Source organism: Ylistrum balloti, unplaced genomic scaffold, assembly GCF_031769215.1.
Source record: "Ylistrum balloti isolate Yb309-2 unplaced genomic scaffold, AGI_CSIRO_Ybal_v1 Utg371286, whole genome shotgun sequence".
NCBI classification, from domain to species: domain Eukaryota; kingdom Metazoa; phylum Mollusca; class Bivalvia; order Pectinida; family Pectinidae; genus Ylistrum; species Ylistrum balloti.
This window is the reverse complement of record NW_026782690.1, coordinates 97,010-120,407: the sequence shown is the minus strand read 5'-3', so window position 1 is coordinate 120,407 and position 23,398 is coordinate 97,010. Positions and strand designations below refer to the sequence as shown.

Here is a 23,398-nt window from a genome sequence, read left to right as displayed (position 1 = left end):
CAGTTTATCATGTGCAGAACGCCGATTGAATGACACAACATGAAATGTGAACTAGTTTGGACAGTGGCGGTAATTGCTTTTGTGCATAGCGGATTAGGAATTTAGCATTGTCTTTCATGATTCTCGCGTGCCAATCTATTCTGATTAGCAGTGATTACGTCTGTGAGACAATATCTTCACTCTGATCTGCTTCGTTTGTAATGAGCAGTTATGGAACGTTTCCATCATTTCAGTGTGAACACAAACACACGTCGCAAACACGTGTTTTGTGTTAAGTCATATTTCTCATTCATGTGCGTCTTTCTGTCCTTACTTTGCTCCACATTTGCTTCATCCGAGTGTGTTCAACGTGAGAAGATCTCAAATAACAGAATTTTACACGTATCGGAGATAACACTTCAAAAGTCGCGTCAGCTTTGTGGTGTATTACATACGGAAGTGAGAGTATTTGTACTTACAGAAGATTCGCAGAAGAACAGCAATGTCACAAGTGAGTGTATTTAATGATTTTTACATAAACATATTAAAGCGATATTTGTCGATAAATTATTTTAATTGTTGAATGGTATTTCAGAGAAACAAATTAAGTTATTACTATTAGAAAGAGGAATAACATCCTTATCACTACAAGAGCCTACGTGTTGAAATATGTTAAGTTTTTTCATAATTGTATGATTCAGAAATAAATAATATAATCTCATATCCTAAAAACGTATCAATTTTCCCCTGCAGTTCTGGGTGGTTTCTCCGATGTCTAAAGGTGTTTTTTTTCTTTCCTCTTTTGGTGTCCCTCTTGACATTGGCCCTCATTTAATCCTGGCTGTTGTGAGGATATGTATAAAAACAAAGCAAATATCATGACCAACGTTCGGGTAATTGTACATATACGTTCCTCATAGCTAAGGCCATAGACATGTCAACAATGCTATGATATTATTTAAATCCTGCGCGTATTAAATATGAACTTCAAATTATAGCTTCTTTTATATTGGTACTTCACAGCCTTAGTACATAATAATATACTTCCCGGCAATATCAAACATTTAGAGAACATGCGAGGCGATGTAGGGATAGAAAAGAGGAATAGCAAAATGATAACGAATATGCAATGTGGGTATTTTATACGATCCATATGATATATCAGTGGGGATAGTGTTGGAGCCATAAACTTAGATGATCAAAACTAAAATTGGATCGATAAATTGGTAATGTATTATATATTGCCTGCTAATTTTGCCTTGGTTCAAACTGGCCAAACAAAATTTTCGAAGATAATATAAAACCAAAGTTTGGCCGTTTTGCATTTCTGAGATAATATTTCAATATTATTTACATTTTTGCGGATCATTTGTTTCTTAGCCACGCGGTAATATGGATATGACCATTCAATGAAAACTTGAATCTTTTGAAGCCAGTCAGAAAAAAAACTAGAAAGTGAATTCCTTACACTCTAGAAGACATGCATGAAAGTTATAACCCCGAGAGAAGTATTTGACTGAAGATCTCACATTTGATATAGTTTGGTTTGTCAAAATGATAGAATAATGAAAGTGATTATTAACTAAAAAAATGTAATAAGACAATCTGAACATTGACACCAACGACCTTGAATTAGTAGACAATAACACTTATGCCGATGCCAAACTTTTAAAATTATGCTGATTAAGGATAAGTTACTGAACACACCAATTGTTCACAATAATGAAATAGTGCAGTTACATCCCTAAACAGTTAATTGCTGAACAGGATATGTCATAGCATGTTGCGTTTCTGAATTTTTATATGTATCAAGTTTGGAATTGATTTTTACGTTAATTCAACTTTAGATGTAACCAGGTGCAATAAGTTTCAATCATATTAACACTCGTTGTTTTACGTACATCAATTCTACATCTCGTTTTGATCAAATACTTGTCCACAGATCTTTCACATTTCAACCGATTCCTTTCAGACTTGTAAGTTTTATACACCATAGAAAGACGTTGCATTTTCGGAGCAGCCATTTTATTGACTACATGTGAAAGAGTTACTGTCTCATCGTTATTTATGATGTCTCTATTTTCCGGATATTTCTATATTTTCAATTTTGTTGTATTCAAACTCGATAGGCTTTTAATTTGACTATATTTGGAGTAGTAACAGCCCATTTATTTATTTCTTAATGTCAATATTGTCCTGAGGTCGCCTCTCTCATTTCCTTTCAATTTGGAATGGTTTGATCACCATATTATGAAGTCGTGTTTCCCTGATCGGCGGTTTAAATTGATAGTATTTGGGTGAGTAACTGCCCCCAGTTGTTTTTAAAAGTTGATGTTGCCTAAGGTCGTCTCTCTTACATGTATTTTTAATTAAATTCCTCCCTATATATAGGCGTAATGACCGTTAAATCAGACTGTTTTCCTTCATTTCATAGTGTTATGGCTGTTTACTTCTTTGATATATCAATTTGTCATTGTCTACATATCTCCTTATTCGGTGCTTCTCAACGGAAAATGCTTTATTTGATTCTTTGATCCTAACAAACTGGATTCATTCAAATCCTCGACATGGATACCTCTCGTAAATCCAAAATTGAATACCGACTTCAGGATCTATATTACAATAAGACTATTCGGTACAGAGGGTTGATGAACTTACACCATAACGTCGATTCCTCTGTCAACATTTTGTGATACAACTATTCATGAACGACTGGGTGCAGTTTATCTAAATTAGGTCAGAAGAGTCGTTGTGTTTACTGCAATAGACGTCTTAAATTTGTAGTATAAGTCAACGGGGCTGGGAGTCATTGCCTATAAATGATAAGTCAAAATGTCTCCTCGAGGGACAGAGTGGCGGAAGGCAAGAAATGCAATAGGTGAAACAAAGGTAAACATTCAACTCTCTTCTTGAGTTTGGATAATTTATTGTGACAAGTCTGAGATAATTCTCAATGAAATATCAAGACTAGTTTTATTTTCAAAGAATATGCACCAAGCGTATGCAATTTATCCAATGTCAGATAAGAAACTTAACTAGGTCTCTTAATTAACTAAAATAAATAAAACACTTTGATGTAAAAGTCAAATACTAAAGAAGCCAAATGGTGTGTTTTAATGTTAAACTTAAGGACTTATTTCAAATATATGAATACTACATTTGAAGATTACATCTTTATGAAACAAAAAGGTAAAGTTAACCTTTATATGGGTCTAAAGTTGGTATCGAATTTCCAAGAAATTCTTTAGAAAAGGGTTATTTCATAATTATCTTATCTAGCTTCAAAATTATGTACTTTTGAACCCGAATTTCCTCGAATAATTACTCCTTTCTTCATTTTACATATTTCCACTTGCGTCTGCTTGCTCTTGCATTGCGTTTTAGAGGCACAACTTCATTAAATGGGAATTATGGTTCAGACCACGTGTAATACTCTTAGAAAATGAAATAATTACTTGTGGATAGATACATATCTGTTAAAATATATTCAATAATTGCATTAAGCCAAAATGAAAAAGTAGAGCTTTCTCTCGATATCAAATACATGTAATTTGATAATAATGACTCTTTTAAGGCAATGCAAATAATAAATAGGTTTGTATGAATGTGTAGATTTGTATAGTTGGACATTGTTACGCGACTTGCGAAAGAAGACAATTTATGACTTGTGTCGTACTCAGGCCACAAACTTTCGATCTAAGACAGACAATCGCCTATCAGTACACCACGACATCCTCTTTGAAAGTCTTGTAAATGCATTTATTACGTGTTATGGACAGCCAATTTAAACTTGAAACCTTCCTATCAGATTACATGACTTTGATACATTGTTAATATGTATAATTATCCACATGGTAACATGCTTCCAAAATGATAACGGAGCTGTTAAAAGCACGTAAACTAAAGGGCTAAGAAACTGAAACGTTCTGCAGGATATATTTGATACGTGTGTAAATGAATCAAATGGTTTCCAGCATTTTTCATGTTGAATTATCACTTGGAATATATATGACATCAAAAGTTAATTTACTTCTGAAGGTTAAAATGAAATCCGAGTGGACTAGTATATATCGAGTATTTGCTGTAGAAGGAAAAAAAAACAATTTGACGTGTTAAATGCGCATGATTATAACAAGACGTTATGTGTTTACCAAATTATGCTTCTCCTCTCTCACAAATGGCGTCTTCCACATATCCCTGGGGCAGCCGATGATCTGTTGCTAGGCAACCTTCTTGACAAGACAGCTGCCGACATCATTAAAACGTTATGAATAGATAGAAAATCGCAGGAATCAGCAGCTGGGAGATATTTGAAGATATTGCAGCAATATTAAAATCTTAACATTTTTTTAGTTATTTAGATTTCCTAGGTTGTATCAAAACGGAATTCAACAATAATTGGGCACATAAAAAAAGTGAAGTTTATTAAGAGTGGTATACCACAACACATCCATATTACATATTGACCTCAGAATAGCAATTCCTCACCGCAAACACGTTCCGGTCAGGTCAGGATTGGTTGCCGTCTGTTTCAGAACTTCTGAATAGGGTCTGTTGGATTCGACAGCATACTAGTATGAGGAGACTAGTAATGTCCTTTGTAAAGAATCTCTTGCTTTATTTCGAGTCTTCTACCAATGAGACGTGTAATAGGTAAAAATTATCAATCTTAAACCCTAAATTTTTGCATTTAGATTCTTTATTTTTATTCCGTTCTTTTCTGCTGTGTCTTTCTATGATAGTTATCACTCTTTGTGAACCCTTTTATATAATGAACACAGAAAGAACATTTCACTTTGAATATCAAATTCAATAAAACTGAAAAAATAAAGGACTTTCTAAGAAAATGGTATGGCACTCTCCTCAAACTCCTTAATCATGAAGGGAGGCGACGTTGATTCCTATTTTGAAACCTGTGTATTAACAGATTATCACCCTTTCTAATTCGATAAAACTCGTGCGGTGTCCATAACAGTTTGCTCACACGTTTGAATTTAATTTTGATTTTGTTAACAAACCCCTCCACTACAGAGAGGGTTTAGATTTTGAAAATACATCTGAATATCTAATAAAGCTCTCGAAAATGCAATTCAGCTATCGCTTATTTTAATAATAATAATATGCAATATTTGTATAGCGCTCTATACTGTCAAACAAATCAGCTCTAAATCGCTTTATAAGCCATGTTTAAAAAAATTATCTATATTATGAAACTATACAAAATACATCATATATACATCTATGATGATACAAATAAGTATTGGGTAAGTTTCGGAAGAGTCAAATACTAATTAAAACACTATTTACACATCAGATGCACGTGTGAAGAGATGCGTTTCAGTCTGGATTTGAATACTGTCAGTGAGTCACAGTTATGCAAGTGGCAAGGTAGATCAATCTGCAACTTTCCTGACGAGTGAAAAAAACAGCGGACATGTACCGTATGTAGCAGTTCTTGTTTTAGGGACAGTCAGTATATCACTAGACTGTGATCACAGTGTCCTTGATGGGACATATGAAACGATCAATTCTTTCAAATAGTCAGAAAAGGGTCCATGTAGGACATTGTAAACATATACTAGAAATTTATATCGGCATCGGAACTCTACAGGCAACCAATGAAGTGACACAAGCACCGGTTTAATGTGGTCTCCCTTCTTTGTTCTAGTCACAAGTCGAGCTGCAGCATTTTGAACCTTTTGTAGTTTTTTTTTTCAACAGTGATTTCGGAATACCATACAGAATTGCATTGCCATAATCCAAACGTGATGTCACAAGAGAATAAACAAGTGTCTTGCAGGCGTCTGACGTTAGATATTGACGAATACATCCGATGATGTGAATTTGACAATGACATTAACTTGTTGTTCCATTGTCAAAGAGCGGTCAAAGTGCACACCAAAGTTTTTCACAACTGGTGCTGGCGTAATTGCACTGCTGCCAACAGTGAGCTGAGAGCTTTGACATTTTCTTTGCTGACTCGTAGGTGTAAACACAATTACTTCTGTCTTGTCCTGATTTAATTTAAGTAAGTTGCATTTCATTCAACTGTTGATATCTGAAACACACAATTCAAGTTTGAATGACATACCTTTCCAATCCCTAGAAGGTTTTAGAATCATATGTGCCCGAGTGTCGTCAGTATAGCAATAGAATGAAAGACCATGTTTACGACAAATATCACTAACTGGTTTAGAAAACAGGCAGTACATTCTCGGGCCCAGAACTTAACCTTGTGGTACGCCGAAATCCACAATTTCCTTGTTCGATGTGATACTTCCGCTTCACACCATATGTGAACGATAAAGCTTTGTCTTGGATGCTGTCCTACTTATCAGATAGAGAGCAATGTGTTGCAATCGAAAGTATCTCATCGAACAAGGAAAACTTCCAAAAAAATTAAACTAATTTCTAATCCACCAGAAAATTTAAATTGAAGGAAACAGATTGTCGATGATGGCTGTCAGGAAAAGCGTACTTCATGGGAACATACTCCCAGCCAGTCTGATGATGTTCTGCCCTAAACGTCGGAGGATTAACGTAAACATATAGCAAAATAAAAAACAGAAAAGAAAATTGTGTAAATCCTGAAGCACGAAGTTTAAAACGTGAACAAAATGAAGTTCGCTGTAGTAGGCGTCTGCTCCTTCATCGACTACCCCGGCCATGTAAATCTTGGTCAATCCGAGTGAGTAATGTCGCGTTCTCAAAGAAGAACAATGTATACAATGAGATCACTATGATGACCGTAAAACTTCACCTTAATGTTCATAAACCTGCACCTATTGAACCTTTGAATTGCAAGTTTGTCCGTCTGTCGACGACCTTGTGCACGAAAATTATGATAATAGGAACAGGTCCGTCAAATCAAATGCGAAATACAAACACTAAAGGTAGGAGACGCAGTGATGTTGCTATCTAGATAGGGATAATTAAAAATAGGGAAAATGAAATCACCACGCATCAAGGTTGAAATCTGTACGTGTTGGTTACATTGTAGGGAAAATCGAGATAAGTAGCTGATGTAGAAGAGTTTGTTGTGTCTTTAATTTCCAGTTCTACATAGCATATACAATTGACGTGGTCAATACATTTCTTGTTATTTAGAAACGAGACGTTATCAAAATATCTGAATGTGAAATTTAACGACTTTTCAAGGTCATTGTAACTAGTTTTGATAAGTTTTTTTTTTCCATGAATTAACTCTCGTTTGAAAAAAAGTCAATTTACTTAGTTAACATAGGTATGCCAATAGTTTGTTGGAGGATCTCAATACAAAAGGTGAACCTTAATTCGAAATTAAACAAATATCTATTTAGTATTTCTCAAAAAAGTAGCAATACCAAATTTTCATTGTCAGTATCAGAAATGATCCCATGTCAGCTATGTTTTTGTTTTGATGTTCAGTCATAAATCTAACGGATAAACGATCTCTATGATGTAACAATGTGTAAGCATTCCTCAATCAATACCATTAATTAAACCCCATCAAACCTTAAACAACGACTTAATTGACAATACATTTAAATATGAATTTAATATGTTGACAATAATTGCCATATTTCTTTAGGTCAGTCTCAAAATGAGACGAAACACAACTAGAAACCAAGGGGAACCTACTTTTGGAATTTGGAAATAGTCAATGGATTACATTTAGAAAGTAGCAATTACAAGAATTGCTAAAGACTGAAGGACTACAGAAGAATGGTGAATCGAACAGCTCGTCATGATATGATGGTGGACTAAACAGATGTGAATTACAGTCATTTTGCTCGAGTTAAAAGAATCAAACTACTTAGATATTTCTTTAATCTGCCCGTACGGTCATGAAATACAGCGATATGAAAAACGTATCAACAGATGACGAGGCCTGTCTAGGTCCATATAAAATCTTCGATGAATTATCTGCGTCGAGATTTTGTTCAAGTATACTATCTTATCCTTACGGCAAACTGTTTAAAAAGTCGGAACTAAAGTATCGTTTAATAATATATAGATATAGCAAAGTAGAAAGAACGAACTGCTATTAAGAATTAGTAATGACAAAAGGATGATAGCATTCTTGATGTAGAAAGTGAGAAAATGTCTTAAATATTTTTTGTAACTGCCTAACAATTACACCACCATTAATGGTTAGGTGGTCTGGAATTACTTGGATAAATGACTTGGTGTGGCAGATAGTGAGATCGAGGCCCGGACAGGACACGAATAAAAACTTGTCTTCCAACGTTCATTGTGATAAAATGTCCAAAATATCAATGAATTAACATAATGCATCATATACAGTGATGTCGTTGATCCGAAGGTTTCAGATGTAAGTTGCCTGTCGTAATTGTACCCGAGCTTGATATATGTATACACATGTATTTCGTTATTTTTCTATTTTTCTTTTTTTCTTTTTTTGCGAGATCGTATGATTGATACGTTTTTTCAGGTATGATAACATCATTGCTTTATATCTAAATCATTTTCTTTTTTTTTTAACAGCTGTGCTTTTTTGTCCATCCACTGAAGTGCCGGAAATCACTGTCGCATTTCAACGAAAACTCATTAGCCTCAGTTTGAGTGAAAATGATGGAACAATAACCGTCTCCCGTCTTCCAAGCAATTCTGTCCAAATCCATGTCAACCCGAAAACCTCTCCATTAACCGTCCTTCCACAAGTATATGTACAGCTGATGAGACTTCCTAACAAACTCAACCTAGGAAGGTATAACACCCATGTAAAGAGATATATCTACAGTTGTGGTAAAGCACAACACACCAAAAACATCGTGCGCATATCGTGAAAAATCATGCGCATATCGTGTAAACTGTACATATTTTTGAATTTTTTTTTTAAAAAGGCTTCTCATTCCAGCAACAGGTAAGGTGATGTTGATCTTACCCATGTATCAAGGTTATCTTACAGTATAATCTTACTCTTATGTCGTTATCCCTGATCATGTCTTTTACTTTGGAGATTTCACCGCATGAAACAGAAACACATACCGTTATCCAGAGAACATTTCGTTCGGCAAAGTAAGCAAAGAAACGTATCAAGGGCGCTGAACTGAATGATTAGCTTACTGATAAATCCGTACTTTTCTTTTTGTTTCGAGACTTCTTTACAATATCAAAGACTTGATGAAGCAATGTTGTGATTAAGTTGTTTGTCATTTATTCTTGGATTTGATTGGTTGTATGGCTATGCTCTTTGTCTTTGTTATTAAACTTAGCATAACTATTGTTCATACAAAAAAGTTTAAAATTAACAAATCTGGTGTCACGGTAGCAGTAGCATATCGTAGTTATAAATGCTATCATGCCAACTGGTCCACGTTAATGTCACTTTGATATGTTCGAATTCGATGTTATCCGAGAGTAGCGTATTGAGGTTGCTGTCATTATGGCGGGACCGGGTGAAGTATCATACGTATGAGTCAATGCTATGTTTGTCGGTATAATTTGATCGGTTAAAGTATTAAAAAAGTGATGCATGTCAAGTTTACTGTCAGAATACTTAACCGATTAAGAACGATGATATGCATATATTATTTTGAGTATAACGGAACAACATCATGACATACCTAGAAGTCATGATAGCCAGGTTACAAAACATGACCTTGCTTGGTGTCATGCTAACGTGTCTAGGTAAATGTCAGTGTACCGTGACCTGGCCGGGTGTCATGCTAACGTGTCTAGGTCAATGCCAGTATACCGTGACCTGGCTAGGTAATGGTAAGTATACCGTGACCTGACCGGTTGTCATGCTAAATTGTCTAGGTAAATGTCAGTATACCGTGACCTGGCCGGGTGTCATGCTAGTATATCTAGGTAAATGTCAGCATACCGTGACCTGGCCGGGTGTCATGCTAGTGTATCTAGGTAAATGTCAGCAAACCGTGACCTGGCCGGGTGTCATGCTAACGTGTCTAGGTCAATGTCAGTATACCGTGATCTGGCCGGGTGTCATGCTAACGTGTCTAGGTCAATGTCAGTATACCGTGACCTGGCCGAGTGTCATGCTAACGTGTCTAGGTCATTGTCAGTATACCGTGACCAGGCCGGGTGTCATGCTAATGTATTTAGGTAAATGTCAGCATACCGTGACCTGGCCGGGTGCCATGCTAACGTGTCTAGGTAAATGTCAGCATACTGTGACCTGACCAGTTGTCATTCTAAACTGTCTAGGTCAATGCCAGTATACCGTGACCTGGCTAGGTAATGGTAAGTATACCGTGACCTGACCGGTTGTCATGCTAAATTGTCTCGGTAAATGTCAGCAAACCGTGACCTGGCCGGATGTCATGCTAGTGTATCTAGGTAAATGTCAGCATACCGTGACCTGGCCGGGTGTCATACTAACGTGTCGAGGTAAATGCCAGTATACCGTGACCTGGCCGGGTGTCATGCTAACGTGTCTAGGTCAATGCCAGCATACCGTGACCTGGCCGGGTGTCATGCTAATGTATTTAGGTAAATGTCAGTATATCGTGACCTGGCCGGGTGCCATGCTAACGTGTCTAGGTAAATGTCAGCATACTGTGACCTGACCAGTTGTCATTCTAAACTGTCTAGGTAAATGTCTGTATACCGTGACCTGGCCGGGTGCCATGCTAACGTGTCTAGGTAAATGTCAGCATACTGTGACCTGACCAGTTGTCATTCTAAACTGTCTAGGTAAATGTCAGCATACTGTGACCTGGCCGGGTGTCATGCTAGTGTATCTAGGTAAATGTCAGCAAACCGTGACATAACCAGGTGTCATGCTAACGTGTCTAGGTCAATGTCTGTATACCGTGACCTGGCCGGATGTCATGCTAACGTGTTGAGGTCAATGCCATTATACCGTGACCTGGCCGGGTGTCATACTAACGTGTCGAGGTAAATGTCAGTATACCGTGACCTGGCCGGGTGTCATGCTAATGTATTTAGGTAAATGTCAGTATATCGTGACCTGGCCGGGTGCCATGCTAACGTGTCTAGGTAAATGTCTGTATACCGTGACCTGACCAGTTGTCATGCTAAATGGTCTAGGTAAATGTCAGCAAACCGTGACCTGGCCGGGTGTCATGCATACTTGTCTTGGTTTATGTCAGTATACCGTCACCTGGCCGGGTGTCATGCTAGCGTATCTAGGTAAATGTCAGTATACCGTGACCTGGCCGGGTGTCATGCTAACGTGTCTAGGTAAATGCCAGCAAACCGTGACCTGGCCGGGTGTCATGCATACTTGTCTTGGTTTATGTCAGTATACCGTCACCTGGCCGGGTGTCATGCTAATGGTAAATGTCAGTATACCGTGACCTGGCCGGGTGTCATGCTAACGTGTCTAGGTCAATGCCAGCATACCGTGACCTGGCTAGGTAATGGTAAGTATACCGTGACCTGACCGGTTGTCATGCTAAATTGGCTAGGTAAATGTTAGCAAACCTTGACCTGGCCGGGTGTCATGCTAGTGTATCTAGGTAAATGTCAGCATACCGTGACCTGGCCGGGTGTCAAGCTAGTGTATCTAGGTAAATGTCAGCAAACCGTGACCTGGCCAGGTGTCATGCTAACGTGTCTAGGTCAATGTCAGTTTACCGTGACCTGGCCGGGTGTCATGCTAACGTGTCTAGGTAAATGTCAGCAAACCGTGACATGGCCAGGTGTCATGCTAACGTGTCTAGGTCAATGTCTGTATACCGTGACCTGGCCGGGTGTCATGCTAACGTGTCTAGGTAAATGTCAGTATACCGTGACCTGGCCGGGTGTCATGCTAACGTGTCTAGGTAAATTCCAGTATACCGAGACCTGGATAGGTAAATGTCAGTATACCGTGATCTGGCCGGATGTCATTGTTTGTTTACCGTGACCTGGCGGGTATTGTTGTATGCATACGTGACCTGCCGTGTGTCATTGTCAGTATGCCGTGACCTGGCGGGTGTTATTGGTTTAAGATGTCCTCGAGTAGAATATATGGAAGAAAATGCTCTCCATTGGCGAGGTCTTAAATTTGAAAATGCATAATTTGAAATGATTGACAACAACTGTTTATATCTGTAGATATATTGTGTTATCTGCAGGATGTATGCGCAGTGTGGTGATTCCCTGGATTCAATGGAAGATTTTGAGCTACGATTTCAAGGTAATGTTCATTATAAGTAAAAGTTGTATACTTAAAACGCTTTCAATAGTATCACATTCCCTCATAAAAAGTCAATTATTTGCATCCATAAATAAACATCAGTTCAAACAAAACAAAAGGTAATTGGCGATGTTTCCTAAGATTTGAAACCTTTCTGTTTTGTGACATATGAATATATGAACAAAAGAAACAATTACACGGAATATCCTAAATGAGTACAAGGGGAAATACTAGGGTCAAGATGACCTTTGTCCATTGTGCTTCGTCGGTCATGCATAAACTTTAGAGCAACTCCTTCTTAACAAACAAAAAGACATGGCTATTTATATCAATTCTGTAACGAGATTAATGACAGGCTGCCAAATTCGTTCAAATGATTGACCATGACTTAAATTCAAGGTCACCGGGGTCAAATGTTTTAGGAATTGAAAATTTTATTCAAAAACTATTAAGTGTTGGATCACGGTGTTTGCGCAGTTGTTTGCTTCAGGATCAGAATTTCAAATTTGCAGAAATTGACTTTATCAGGTGAGATGAAGAACAAGTGAGCTAAAGGATAAATTGGTTATTAATTAACTTGAACATGGAGTTATAGATCGAGTTGTAGATATTACAGGGGTTCACTTAATGATGAACTCTCACTTAGTTTCCTGGACATCACAATTAAAACAGTGTGACTTTTGAGCCAATCAGAGATCCACGTGATGTTATGACACGTCTAGTCATGGCACTGTTCACTAGTCAGTGTTATAACGCTGATAACACACGCTATATGATTAATTATGGTAGCATATTCTAATAAACCTTTGAAATACTCAAAGTATATATTTTTGTTGTACACAAACATCTGTAATGTACACTCTAGGACATCAACTTTCACATTATAATATACCTTTTGAAGTTTTGGCGTTTTGAAATGTATACCAACCAAAATGCTCGTATTGTAATATACTGTCACATGGATGTTTAAGATCATTCCAAAGAAAACTGGTGTTTCATTATTTATTTTGCAAAGAATCGTAAATAACTACAAAATACCAATAACAAATTATCAGTGTATTACAAGACAAGTTACATTACAACACAAGCATAGAGCCACGACAAACGATACATTGCTATGTTATATTACAACACACATAGAGATAGAGCCACGTGATACAACACATAAACACGTTATATTACAACACACACAGAGATAGAGCCACGTAATACAACACATAAACACGTTATATTACAATACACAGAGATAGAACCATGTGATACGATACATAAACACGTTATATTGCAATACACACAGAGATAGAGTCACGTGATGCGATACATAAACACGTTATATTACAATACACGCAGAGATAGAACCACTAGATACGATAGATAAACACGTTATATTTCAATACACGCAGCGAAAGAGCCACGCGATACAATACATAAACACGTCATATTACACACAGAGATAGAACCACGTGATACAATACATAAACACGTTATATTACAATACACAAAGAGATGAAACCACTCGTTACAATTTATAAGTATCTTATTTTACAACACCCTATGAGATATAGCCACGCGATACAATACACGAACACGTTGTGTGACAATAAATACGGAGATAGCGCCACACGATACGATACATAAATACGTGATATTACAATTCACACACAGAGATAGCGCCATGTGAAACGATACATACATGGAACAATTATGCCAATAAGACATAAAACGTCGACTGTTGTGGCATACCTGACTCATCCTGGATATGCCAGATGCTAGACTGTATGCTGGGAGAGGTTCACTCACAAAAAATTCGGCATATGAGAAGTTAAACGCCGCTATTTGATAGCGTAGCATTTGTCTTTCAAATTGTGTGTTGTAATGCTTTAAACAAAATAAATATATCACTCAGAACACAAAATATAAAATAGAAAAAAACATAAATTGATATTTATCATAATGTTATATAGATGTCGTCAACAGTTCTGGTCTAGATAATTTTGTTCCTGAATTCTAAGACTAAAAATGCCGGTCTCAGCTGTGACATCAGAAAGTATCTTAAAGCGTTGTAGTTACACATTAAACCAAAAATCACTTGTTTTCTGCCAGAAGCATGGTCACCAAAGGAGTTGTTGTGAGAAAAGTTAAAAAAAGATATAAAGATCATTGATAAATCTATTCACAGTATGTAGTTCTATTCAAACCGACCCACATTTTGCTTAACAATAATATTTCTGATGCATATTCTCATATTTCAATGCAGGAAAGCTCTTAAAAATAAGAGAAATTAAAATCATATCCCATTTTTTGTGTAAACGTTCCCCTTTCGAAATGTTCCGGTCAATTTGATTAAAGTGAAGGTCTTAATTATCGCTCCTTCAATGTACACATGGAATCTAACAACATCCCATTAACGACCATGTTCTGAATATTCAATTTTTCATGGGTGATACGATATTCCGACACTGCTACGTGACACTGTGTCATTTTTGAAAATCTTTTTATTCTATAATCTGATTAACGTACTTATCCTAATTCTCCCTCCTACACGGATAGTGACGGAGTAAACATCATGGTCTGTATTTTGATTAGGACGTCGTGTATATTTATGTAAACTTTCTCATTCCTGATCATTTATAATGAGAAGAAATAGCGAAAACATATTTACTATATAATAAGCATAATTAAAAAAAAAAAACGCTTACCCTTATTCATTTCAGAAAAAAATAAGAAAGTTATGCCCAAACTCACAGCGCCAATCAATTCACAACGTTTTGAACGTGATACATCCAGTGCCGATAAGCCAAACATCACCGGTAAGTGTATAATATATCTGTATATACTTAGTGCATGGTAATTAAAAATGAAATTAGAGATATCTCGTTTTTAACGTACATTTGCATTCCTTTGATTACAATGAATGGTATGTTTATAATAACGCTTACCCCACTCCTCAAGCATATGATCAGTATCGGTGAGTATCACTTTAATTAACCTATGGACAACAATAATTCAGTTGAGTCATTTTTAATGATATTTTATATAGGGGAGGGGGTGCGGATACCCCCGCCCCCCTTGACATTACAATAGCCAAAATTTAGTGTACTTTCTCTGGCAATATCTCTCTTCTATATTTTGTAGAGTTACCTTTGAGTAACGTTCAAAGAAAAAATTTTTTTTCTGCATTATAATAACATCTAAGCAATAAGTGAATAGCATATCAAGACCCGGATGGTTGACGCATTGGTTATCTGATTATTTTACGAATTCTGCTATTAACCATATATCTATTTCAATCATATGATTAACGATTAGTATATGTATGTAAAGGCTGTATAATTCTGTAGCCGGTTCAAATTTATATTTCATTAGCAAAAACATTTTTTTTTATAATAGGAACGGTATTATATATTCTATTTCCAAAATCAGTTAAGAGAAATTAAATCCTGATGACATAGACCGAAAATTTAAAACATAAGAACTTAAATGGTTATTTGAACAAATTATCATAAGTTTAGAATAAAGCATGTTTCGCGAAATATGAAGGTAACCATTTAGCGCCATAAAGATTAAACATTAATTAGAGTCTCTAAATGAGTATATATGAAACATGTTCATGTACCTTTAAACCAGCGAATACATATCGCACATTATGCGTAAATCGGACGGCCATCACTCGTTGCTTGAATTGGCTTAATTCCCGTTGTTTGAGTCTTTGAAGAACTGCTAAGAATATATTGACATAATAACACTGTCTTACTTCAAACTCAAGTTTAACAGAATTAAGACAAAGTAAAACAACAGAAAGATTTACACGGAGATTCCTGAAAACGTAAACGCAGAATAAGACTAGGTAAGTAAGTGTCTATGCTTCATCGAAGACACACACCATGCAAATCTTCGGCAATCCAAACACTAATGTCACATTCCCAAATGGGAACAAGGTATACTACAACGGAACCAATCGCCTAATCAGCAAGCATTAAAAATGTTCAGCTTCAAATCGCACAAAGAAATAGGATATTTCTCGAAGACATCACAAGACGACCGTAAAACTTCCCACTAACTTTAACCAATCTGCATCCCTCGAAATCCTGTGTTGTGAGTTTAATGCTGTTGCATCAGTCATATCAAGTATTCAGCAGGCCACTTCAATTCTTAATTGAAACGTCTTTTAGACCGAATGTTCATATTACTAAACGAAATATGAGAAAAAGATATGCATAGCTTTGCAAGACGTAAGTACTACATTTTCGATATTTTTCTTTATTTCTAGTTAACTATTTGTTTCGTTATATCTTCCTTGTCACTGCCTAATTTTGGCGGTCTTTAGTTGTATATTCACTCGTCCTCTCTATACTCATCTCTTAACAATAACTCCAACACATGACTGCCGCTAGCCAGTAGTGGACAATAGAGTGTCACCCGGCGTTTATTACGAAATATAAAGACAAAAATACATATCTTTACAAACTTGGACATTTTTCATAACTCCACAAACGACTCTTACACACGCATACATTCCGCCCAGGAATAGCTTGAGTAGATAAAGAGCTAAGCGAGCCACTCAACCTGAAAACCTATCAGGAAAACAGGAAGTGTACCAACCCTCAATGCTTAAAGCTCAGCGCGTTGGATTTTTAACAACTCAAAGCCATTCCGTACTGAAATAAATACAGTTAAAAATGTAATACTTGGCAACATTTTTCTTGACTGTACTTGTGGCTAGAATGCCCGATACCTCGCCTACCCTTACACACTTTCTTGACTTGCACGTGCGGACAACGCGTCGCACTCCCATTGGACCATACAACTCTCACGAAGATACCCGAATACCGTACCTATAGGACAATTATTTTCCGCTATTCTCCGAAACGCGGAAAATATGAAATTGTAGGGTGTGTTCCTGAGCCGCAGTATAGCAGTCTTAAATATTTCCTAGTTAACGACAACATTTTGGCAGTGTACCGACTAATTTGTCTATTGTCAGCATAACGTAATCCCGTCGGATGACCTAATTCATACATTCGGTGGCTAACTTATATCTTATGTTGCTATAAATAGGCACCAGTTCAACACTGTTTCATGAAGGTACAATTGTTAATACGAACACTAAGACACTAAGATATCGCATCGCATACTTTCAAAGGCATGCAACCAACACATGTAATAATCTGGTATACTTGAATGACCATTGCTAATGATAACACATTACCGTAACAAAAATATACCAGACATACAAGTGAATAAAACTTTTTTATAACATATTACAGACCAAGTGATGTGTGGAGAAACTCATAGCTGCTTCCGGTAAGTATCATTAAACAGGCCTAACGTTTAATGTGCAGTCTATATAAAGTCTATTTGATAAGGCTTTTTACGTCTGCGTTATATCTGAGTAAATTTCTGTGGGGTTTCATGCCTAACTGTTTAGTTTGAGTGTGAAATATTGATTTTTGTTATAATAGATACATATCTAAATAATTGTAATTGTCGATGGTTCGTAAATCAATAGAAAAACAAACAAAAAAGCTTATCGCTGTTGTTAATTTGCAAACATTACAACTTAATTCATGCACGTTACTGCACATAGAATTTATTCACAGCTAGTGGAAGCTTTCATGATGAATGTTGGATATAAAAAGCCCCTCGTGATTTTTCATTCCCATTTCATTCAACACTAAAATGACAATTATCGTAGTCGTTGTGGATCCATTCTATGTGTCCTAATTGTCATCTGTAAGCATTTGGTTATTTAAGCTATTATTCTTATAGTTAACATTAAAAAAAAAAAACTGTAATGTATTTCCATAACACTCAAATTGTCTAATCATCGTGATTAAATTAAAATACTGACACGTTTCCCACTTTTAAAATGATTGCTTTTATCTTATTTGGCCATAAGAAAAAAAATCAAATGATTTGATTAAAACACCGGAATCAATTCTGTTTATGAAATTTATTATAATTAAAAGTTTGCCATTTCTGACAGGTTCTGGCATGTCATGGCGTTATCCGTCCGTCCGTCGTAAACTTTCATTAGTCAAGATATCACCGCTCTCAGTTTTCCACTGATCCGTTCAAAACTTGAGAAACTAAATCGCATTGACACGGAGTCGTGCTTTCTTGACTGGCAGTTTGATTTGACTGTTTTTAAGTATTACTATCCTGTCTCATTTTCATAACGATAACCTTTTCCGAAGATCTTTCTAAGTTTTCTGCTGATTTAATCTCAAGTTGATAAGCTTGGCATGCAGCTGTGTTTTCCTGAACCGCAGTTTGATTCAAATGTATTTGGAAGAGTAACTGACCTTTGGTGTTTCATAATGTTAATCTTGTCTGGAGATCTCTATCACTTTGTAACTGATTTCTTTGAAACCTGGTAGGCTAAATAGCAATGACAAGGACTTTTATTTTCCCAACCGACAGTTTGATTCGAATGTATTGAGACGAATTACTCACCTTTGTTATTTTTATAGTGTTTACCTTGTCCAATGATCATCTCTTTCTCGATTTCATTCACTAATGAATCCTAGAATGAAGCTGCACGATCAGTTTAATTCATGGTTTGGCTCAACTGTCTCTAACTCTAAACTTGTATGAAAAGTCGCAATCTAATTGTGCTTAATTGACCATGACAGGAAGTGGAATTTGCCTTCACAGTAGTTTTTGGAGTTATTGCCTCGTCAAAATATTTAAATCCATTCTATGTGTATAGTGTGTAATGAAGCTCCAGCCACACTTTATTTTAAGGTGATACTATTGGCAGCTTGTTGGTTTTGAATTTCCACACACAATACCATAAAGCACTCGCTGCGCTTGCTTTGAAAATTGGTTCAGCATAAACTCTACACATACAATTTGTTTACAATTTGTATGGCGTTGCATGTGGTCATGCACAACACAAATATCCTAAGGAATTCACACGTTTAAGAAAATGTAATAGAACAAAACTTAATATATCATATTAAAAACTGTTATTGAACGCGGTAAAAACCGTAGATAAGCTTGACAAATTAAAAACGCTAGTTATTCGCCATGATTAACAAATAGGCAAAATTTAGTATTCCGCAAAAAAAAAAAAAAAAAAAAGAAAAAAAAGTGGTATTTCGAAGTTTTGTATACTGTTGCTATGACGATATTGATATCCTCCATATACAACATTGCAGATTCAAGTGACATACAATGTTATCTACATTTAAGGTATGGCAAATCTTCATGTAGACACATGGAATGTACATACTTCGTTTCCTACCGCGTGGATGATAATGTCAACCGGAGGACCATCCATCTTGAGATCAGCGGCAAGGCACAGGGATGGTTAGCTATAGGTTTCTCCTCCGACAACAAAATGGTCAGTACAATGGTTGGCAGTGGTGTTATTGTGGAAACACAGTATCGTTATTGGAATTGCATTAACCTGTAATTGACTTAAATAATTATGCAGGTGACATGTTACGGACCATGTAGCCTATCCTGAACAAAACAGACTTAGTCAAAATAGTTTTCTTAGTCTAAACCATAATTCTGTCTTGCCGATTTTCCCATCCACGGCGTCAAACGGTGATGAAACTGAAGTGGGCGTTAAAGTTTACCGTTTAGTTTCGAATTGTCAATAGCACAAATGAACCTGATGTATTTCCGTCAGTTATTAAAATATCCTAAATATTGTCAATGATAAAAGATGAATATCTAAAATACAATTAGCATAAAAGCAAACTAAAGAAGCAAACAGTCACTAACCAAATAGCAAAACTGACATCCCCTACACAGCAGGCAGACTATACACAGGAAACTGAAACTACACACACCAGTATATTACAATTCAAAATACAATAAACTAAACCTCAACAGACAGCATAATAACACACAAAACATATAGACACTCCAAACTTAGCTTCACACACTACCAGTAGCAGACATGCTTCTTTTCTCAATGGACAGATATTCTACATATGACTGTAAGCAGTAAAAATGCTGAAAGAAATTGTTTTTCTAACCAAGACAGAAAACATATCTTGACGCACATTGTGAAGTAAAATACATTATGTTCTTCAAAAGGGCGGAGCTGATATAATTGCATGCGTTCGAAAGGATGTGACCTCGTCAGAATTCCGTGTAGGTGCTTTCAGTACTGCTTACTACCACGATACCCCAACTGAGAAGGCGAGTTTTTCTAACTTGACACGGTACGAAGAGGTTGATGGCTATTTCTACTGCTATATCCAAGTTCCCTTTAAACAACGCCCAGGTAACTACGTGGATCTAAGTAACGACTGGTATCAGCTGTACGCATGGGGGAACATTTTTACAGGTACGTACATAGCAGCTGGCATGATCCACTAGCGGAAGGAAATATCGCATTCCATCCTTTTAGATTTGGTTAGTAAATTATCTAAATTGCTGAAAAGAAGTTACTTAAATCAGAATTGGTCGAAGTATAAAAAAATCCTGATTATGATATGTGATATTATAATTAACGTATTGAAATTGATTTTTCAGAATGTACTGTTAAAAAAAAATAAACAAATTTATTGATTAAGATTATTTTTAATGTGCAATTTTGAAATAAGACGACGTTTTGAAATAACATTTGAAATAAGATGTTTATGACTCCTGCATGCTTCTATCATATATCCATAAAGGACAATACAATGAAAGTATCTTTCAGTTAGGTCAATATGGTGCTTATCGACCTGCTAGAAATATTCACCTGACCGATGATCCACAATTGATCAATATCACATGCTCTTCGTCTCTCCGCTGATATAAATGATTATGTTTTCTGCATACTACTTTCCAAATGGTATGTATTGTACCAATGATACAATAACCTTCCATTCCATCACCATTTTCCCATTCAGTTCGATGTAACCAAATCCTAGTATATCAGGCTATTAACGCCCATCTGATCAAGCGTATGAATAAACATTCTGTGGTCAAGGCGAGATGTCCACCAAAACGTAATCTTGGTAGATATAAATGTTGTACATACAATCATTGCATAGACCTATATAACATTACTAAGCCAAATTGTAGTACATTAAACAGTGTACTAAAATTTACAATTATTTGGTCGGTGTTGAAATGAATAAATCTAAATATATCCTAGGTAAACAAAACATGCGCTTTTCACTTCGGTTTCAATATATAGTGAACTGACATATACGAAGTTGTTGGACTTAGTAAGACCTTCATAAAATATATGTAACTTTACAAAGCTATCAAATCATAGCAGAACAAATATATTGTCAAACGTGTAATTTTGCCACGAACTCATTACTGTAGTCAAAACATACTGATTACCAAGTTTGTCAACTTTGGCTGCTTCAACAGATGTTGATCTGTCCAAATTACAAATGTAGAATCCGTTACAAACAAAACGTCGTTGCTAACTGACATGATCGACTACCGTGTCTAAGTACCATGGTAATTCTATTTTGAAAGTCGCATTAATCCACTTCACGAAAACGAAAATAATACCCGACTAAATACTAGACACATTGTTCCGTGAAATCTGACGGAAAGCCGCATTTTTTTAAAATGAAATATCAATGCACAATTTTATTCCAAACGAAGGAAAAAGATAATGTAAAAAAGTAATTATTAAAAGAAGTGCTAACGTTTACACTTTTATATAGATAATCAAGTTAAATCTGTGACTACTATTTCATATCATTGCTTTTGTTGATAACACTAGGAACTATATTTATATATTAATACTATTTCTCATGGATTCGGAATTCGTGACATCAGTATTTGGTAAAGCGGGAAAATTAAACGGCATTTATTTCGATTTTTCTATAGACACTTGAGAACGGAAATATAAATAACAAATCAGATGGGGTATACACGAATGCAGTCCGGGCGGAAGATAAATATTCCCGGCGCCATGCGGGTGCCATTCTGTTTATCTTCCACCCGGACTGGCTTTATATTAACTGTATACCCACACCATCTGGTAACAGATTATTGTTTAGATATATTTTGCCTTCCATGCTCATCCAGATGATATAAAAAATGAATTTTAACGAAAATATAAAACAACGTGAGACATTTGTATTCATGTAATGCGGTTGTGTTTATAAATATTCAGTTAATATTTCAGTTCAAAATATCTATTTACAGGTGGGAAAATGGAAAGACATATTCATCCGCCTTTGACGTCGTTTACCCAAGTTAGTGTCTTGTACAAAAGAAATGAGTTCGGGGCAGGAAAACAGATAAAGGGAGACAACCTTCTCTGTTCACTGCTGCTGATCCTACTTGTAATTTTGATGTGAATTCAATGACATTCATCTGATCCAGTTATTCCATACTTTATCTGTGGCCCTGCTTCTATTGATGGTTTTGAAAATGCGACACGGAATAATATTTTTCTTATATTCATTTAAAAACGACGGAAGATGAATTCCATGCTGTCAACTTTACGGTAATTGTCATGGTCAGGTACTAACGTTCACTCTCACAAATTAAAGTGTAAAGGAAGTTTGACATGTCTATCACGGCATTGTCACAGTGAGTGTATTCTTTCGCGGTTACTAGATTTTCGCCATTGTTATGGTACTACCTGACCAAATAGCATTATAAGATTAGTCCGAATCAAAGTTTAATGTATGAAAACAGGTATCGGAGTGTGTATCTATCAATGAGATATAAATCAAATAACGTGTTGTGCAGTGTGGTAGTCTAGTGGAGATGAGGATTCATCATTTGGTGTCTTCCTTGGAAATGTGGATTTACATACCTTAAAGACTTATTCCTTTATGTAAATATAAGAAGCAAGCTGCAGCTGCAAAAGTCGCTGCGAGAAGGAGGTTTAAAAACGAATATGTTCTAATGAATAAATGTAATAATTCTTCAACCTTGAAACAACAGAATGTTGCTTACTACGCAGAAAGGATGTGTGGAATGTGAGAAATCAATTACTGTCCAATCCCAGGAGTAACTTTTAAAAGCTGAGGCAGATACCCTATTGCTATGAAAATATAAGCCATTGACAATACGGGTTACATTTTGATTCCAAATAGTTGTAGATGTCGTATTCACATCATTCGTACAGTGCCATTAGAAAATTCCACAGCATATTCATTGAATATCCCGTGGTCGCGAAAGACTAGAATGGATCTATAAACTACAAATTCATGTATAATGTGTAAAATTAAATGTTTTGTACATATGACTTATCATTTATAGACCAACATAGATTAACAAGATGATATTACCAATGAAAGAAGCAAATTCACGTATGGATATCATGCCTATTGTAGGAAGGAGTGATTTTGCACCGGCTTGGTGCATAGTAAGCACGAT

The 23,398-nt window shown here is 36.1% G+C and overlaps 1 protein-coding gene across 1 annotated transcript; it reads left to right on the top strand.

Annotated features, from left to right (window-relative positions):
* The first annotated feature begins 210 nt into the window (after positions 1 to 210).
* LOC132561818 (uncharacterized) lies at positions 211 to 22,368 on the top strand. The gene is made up of 8 exons (XM_060226517.1): positions 211 to 490; positions 8,467 to 8,689; positions 12,030 to 12,091; positions 14,806 to 14,901; positions 17,359 to 17,395; positions 19,289 to 19,439; positions 20,147 to 20,399; positions 22,214 to 22,368. The coding sequence occupies exons 1-8, from the start codon at positions 211 to 213 to the stop codon at positions 22,366 to 22,368; spliced, it is 1,257 nt and encodes a 418-aa protein (XP_060082500.1).
* Positions 22,369 to 23,398: the final 1,030 nt, after the last annotated feature.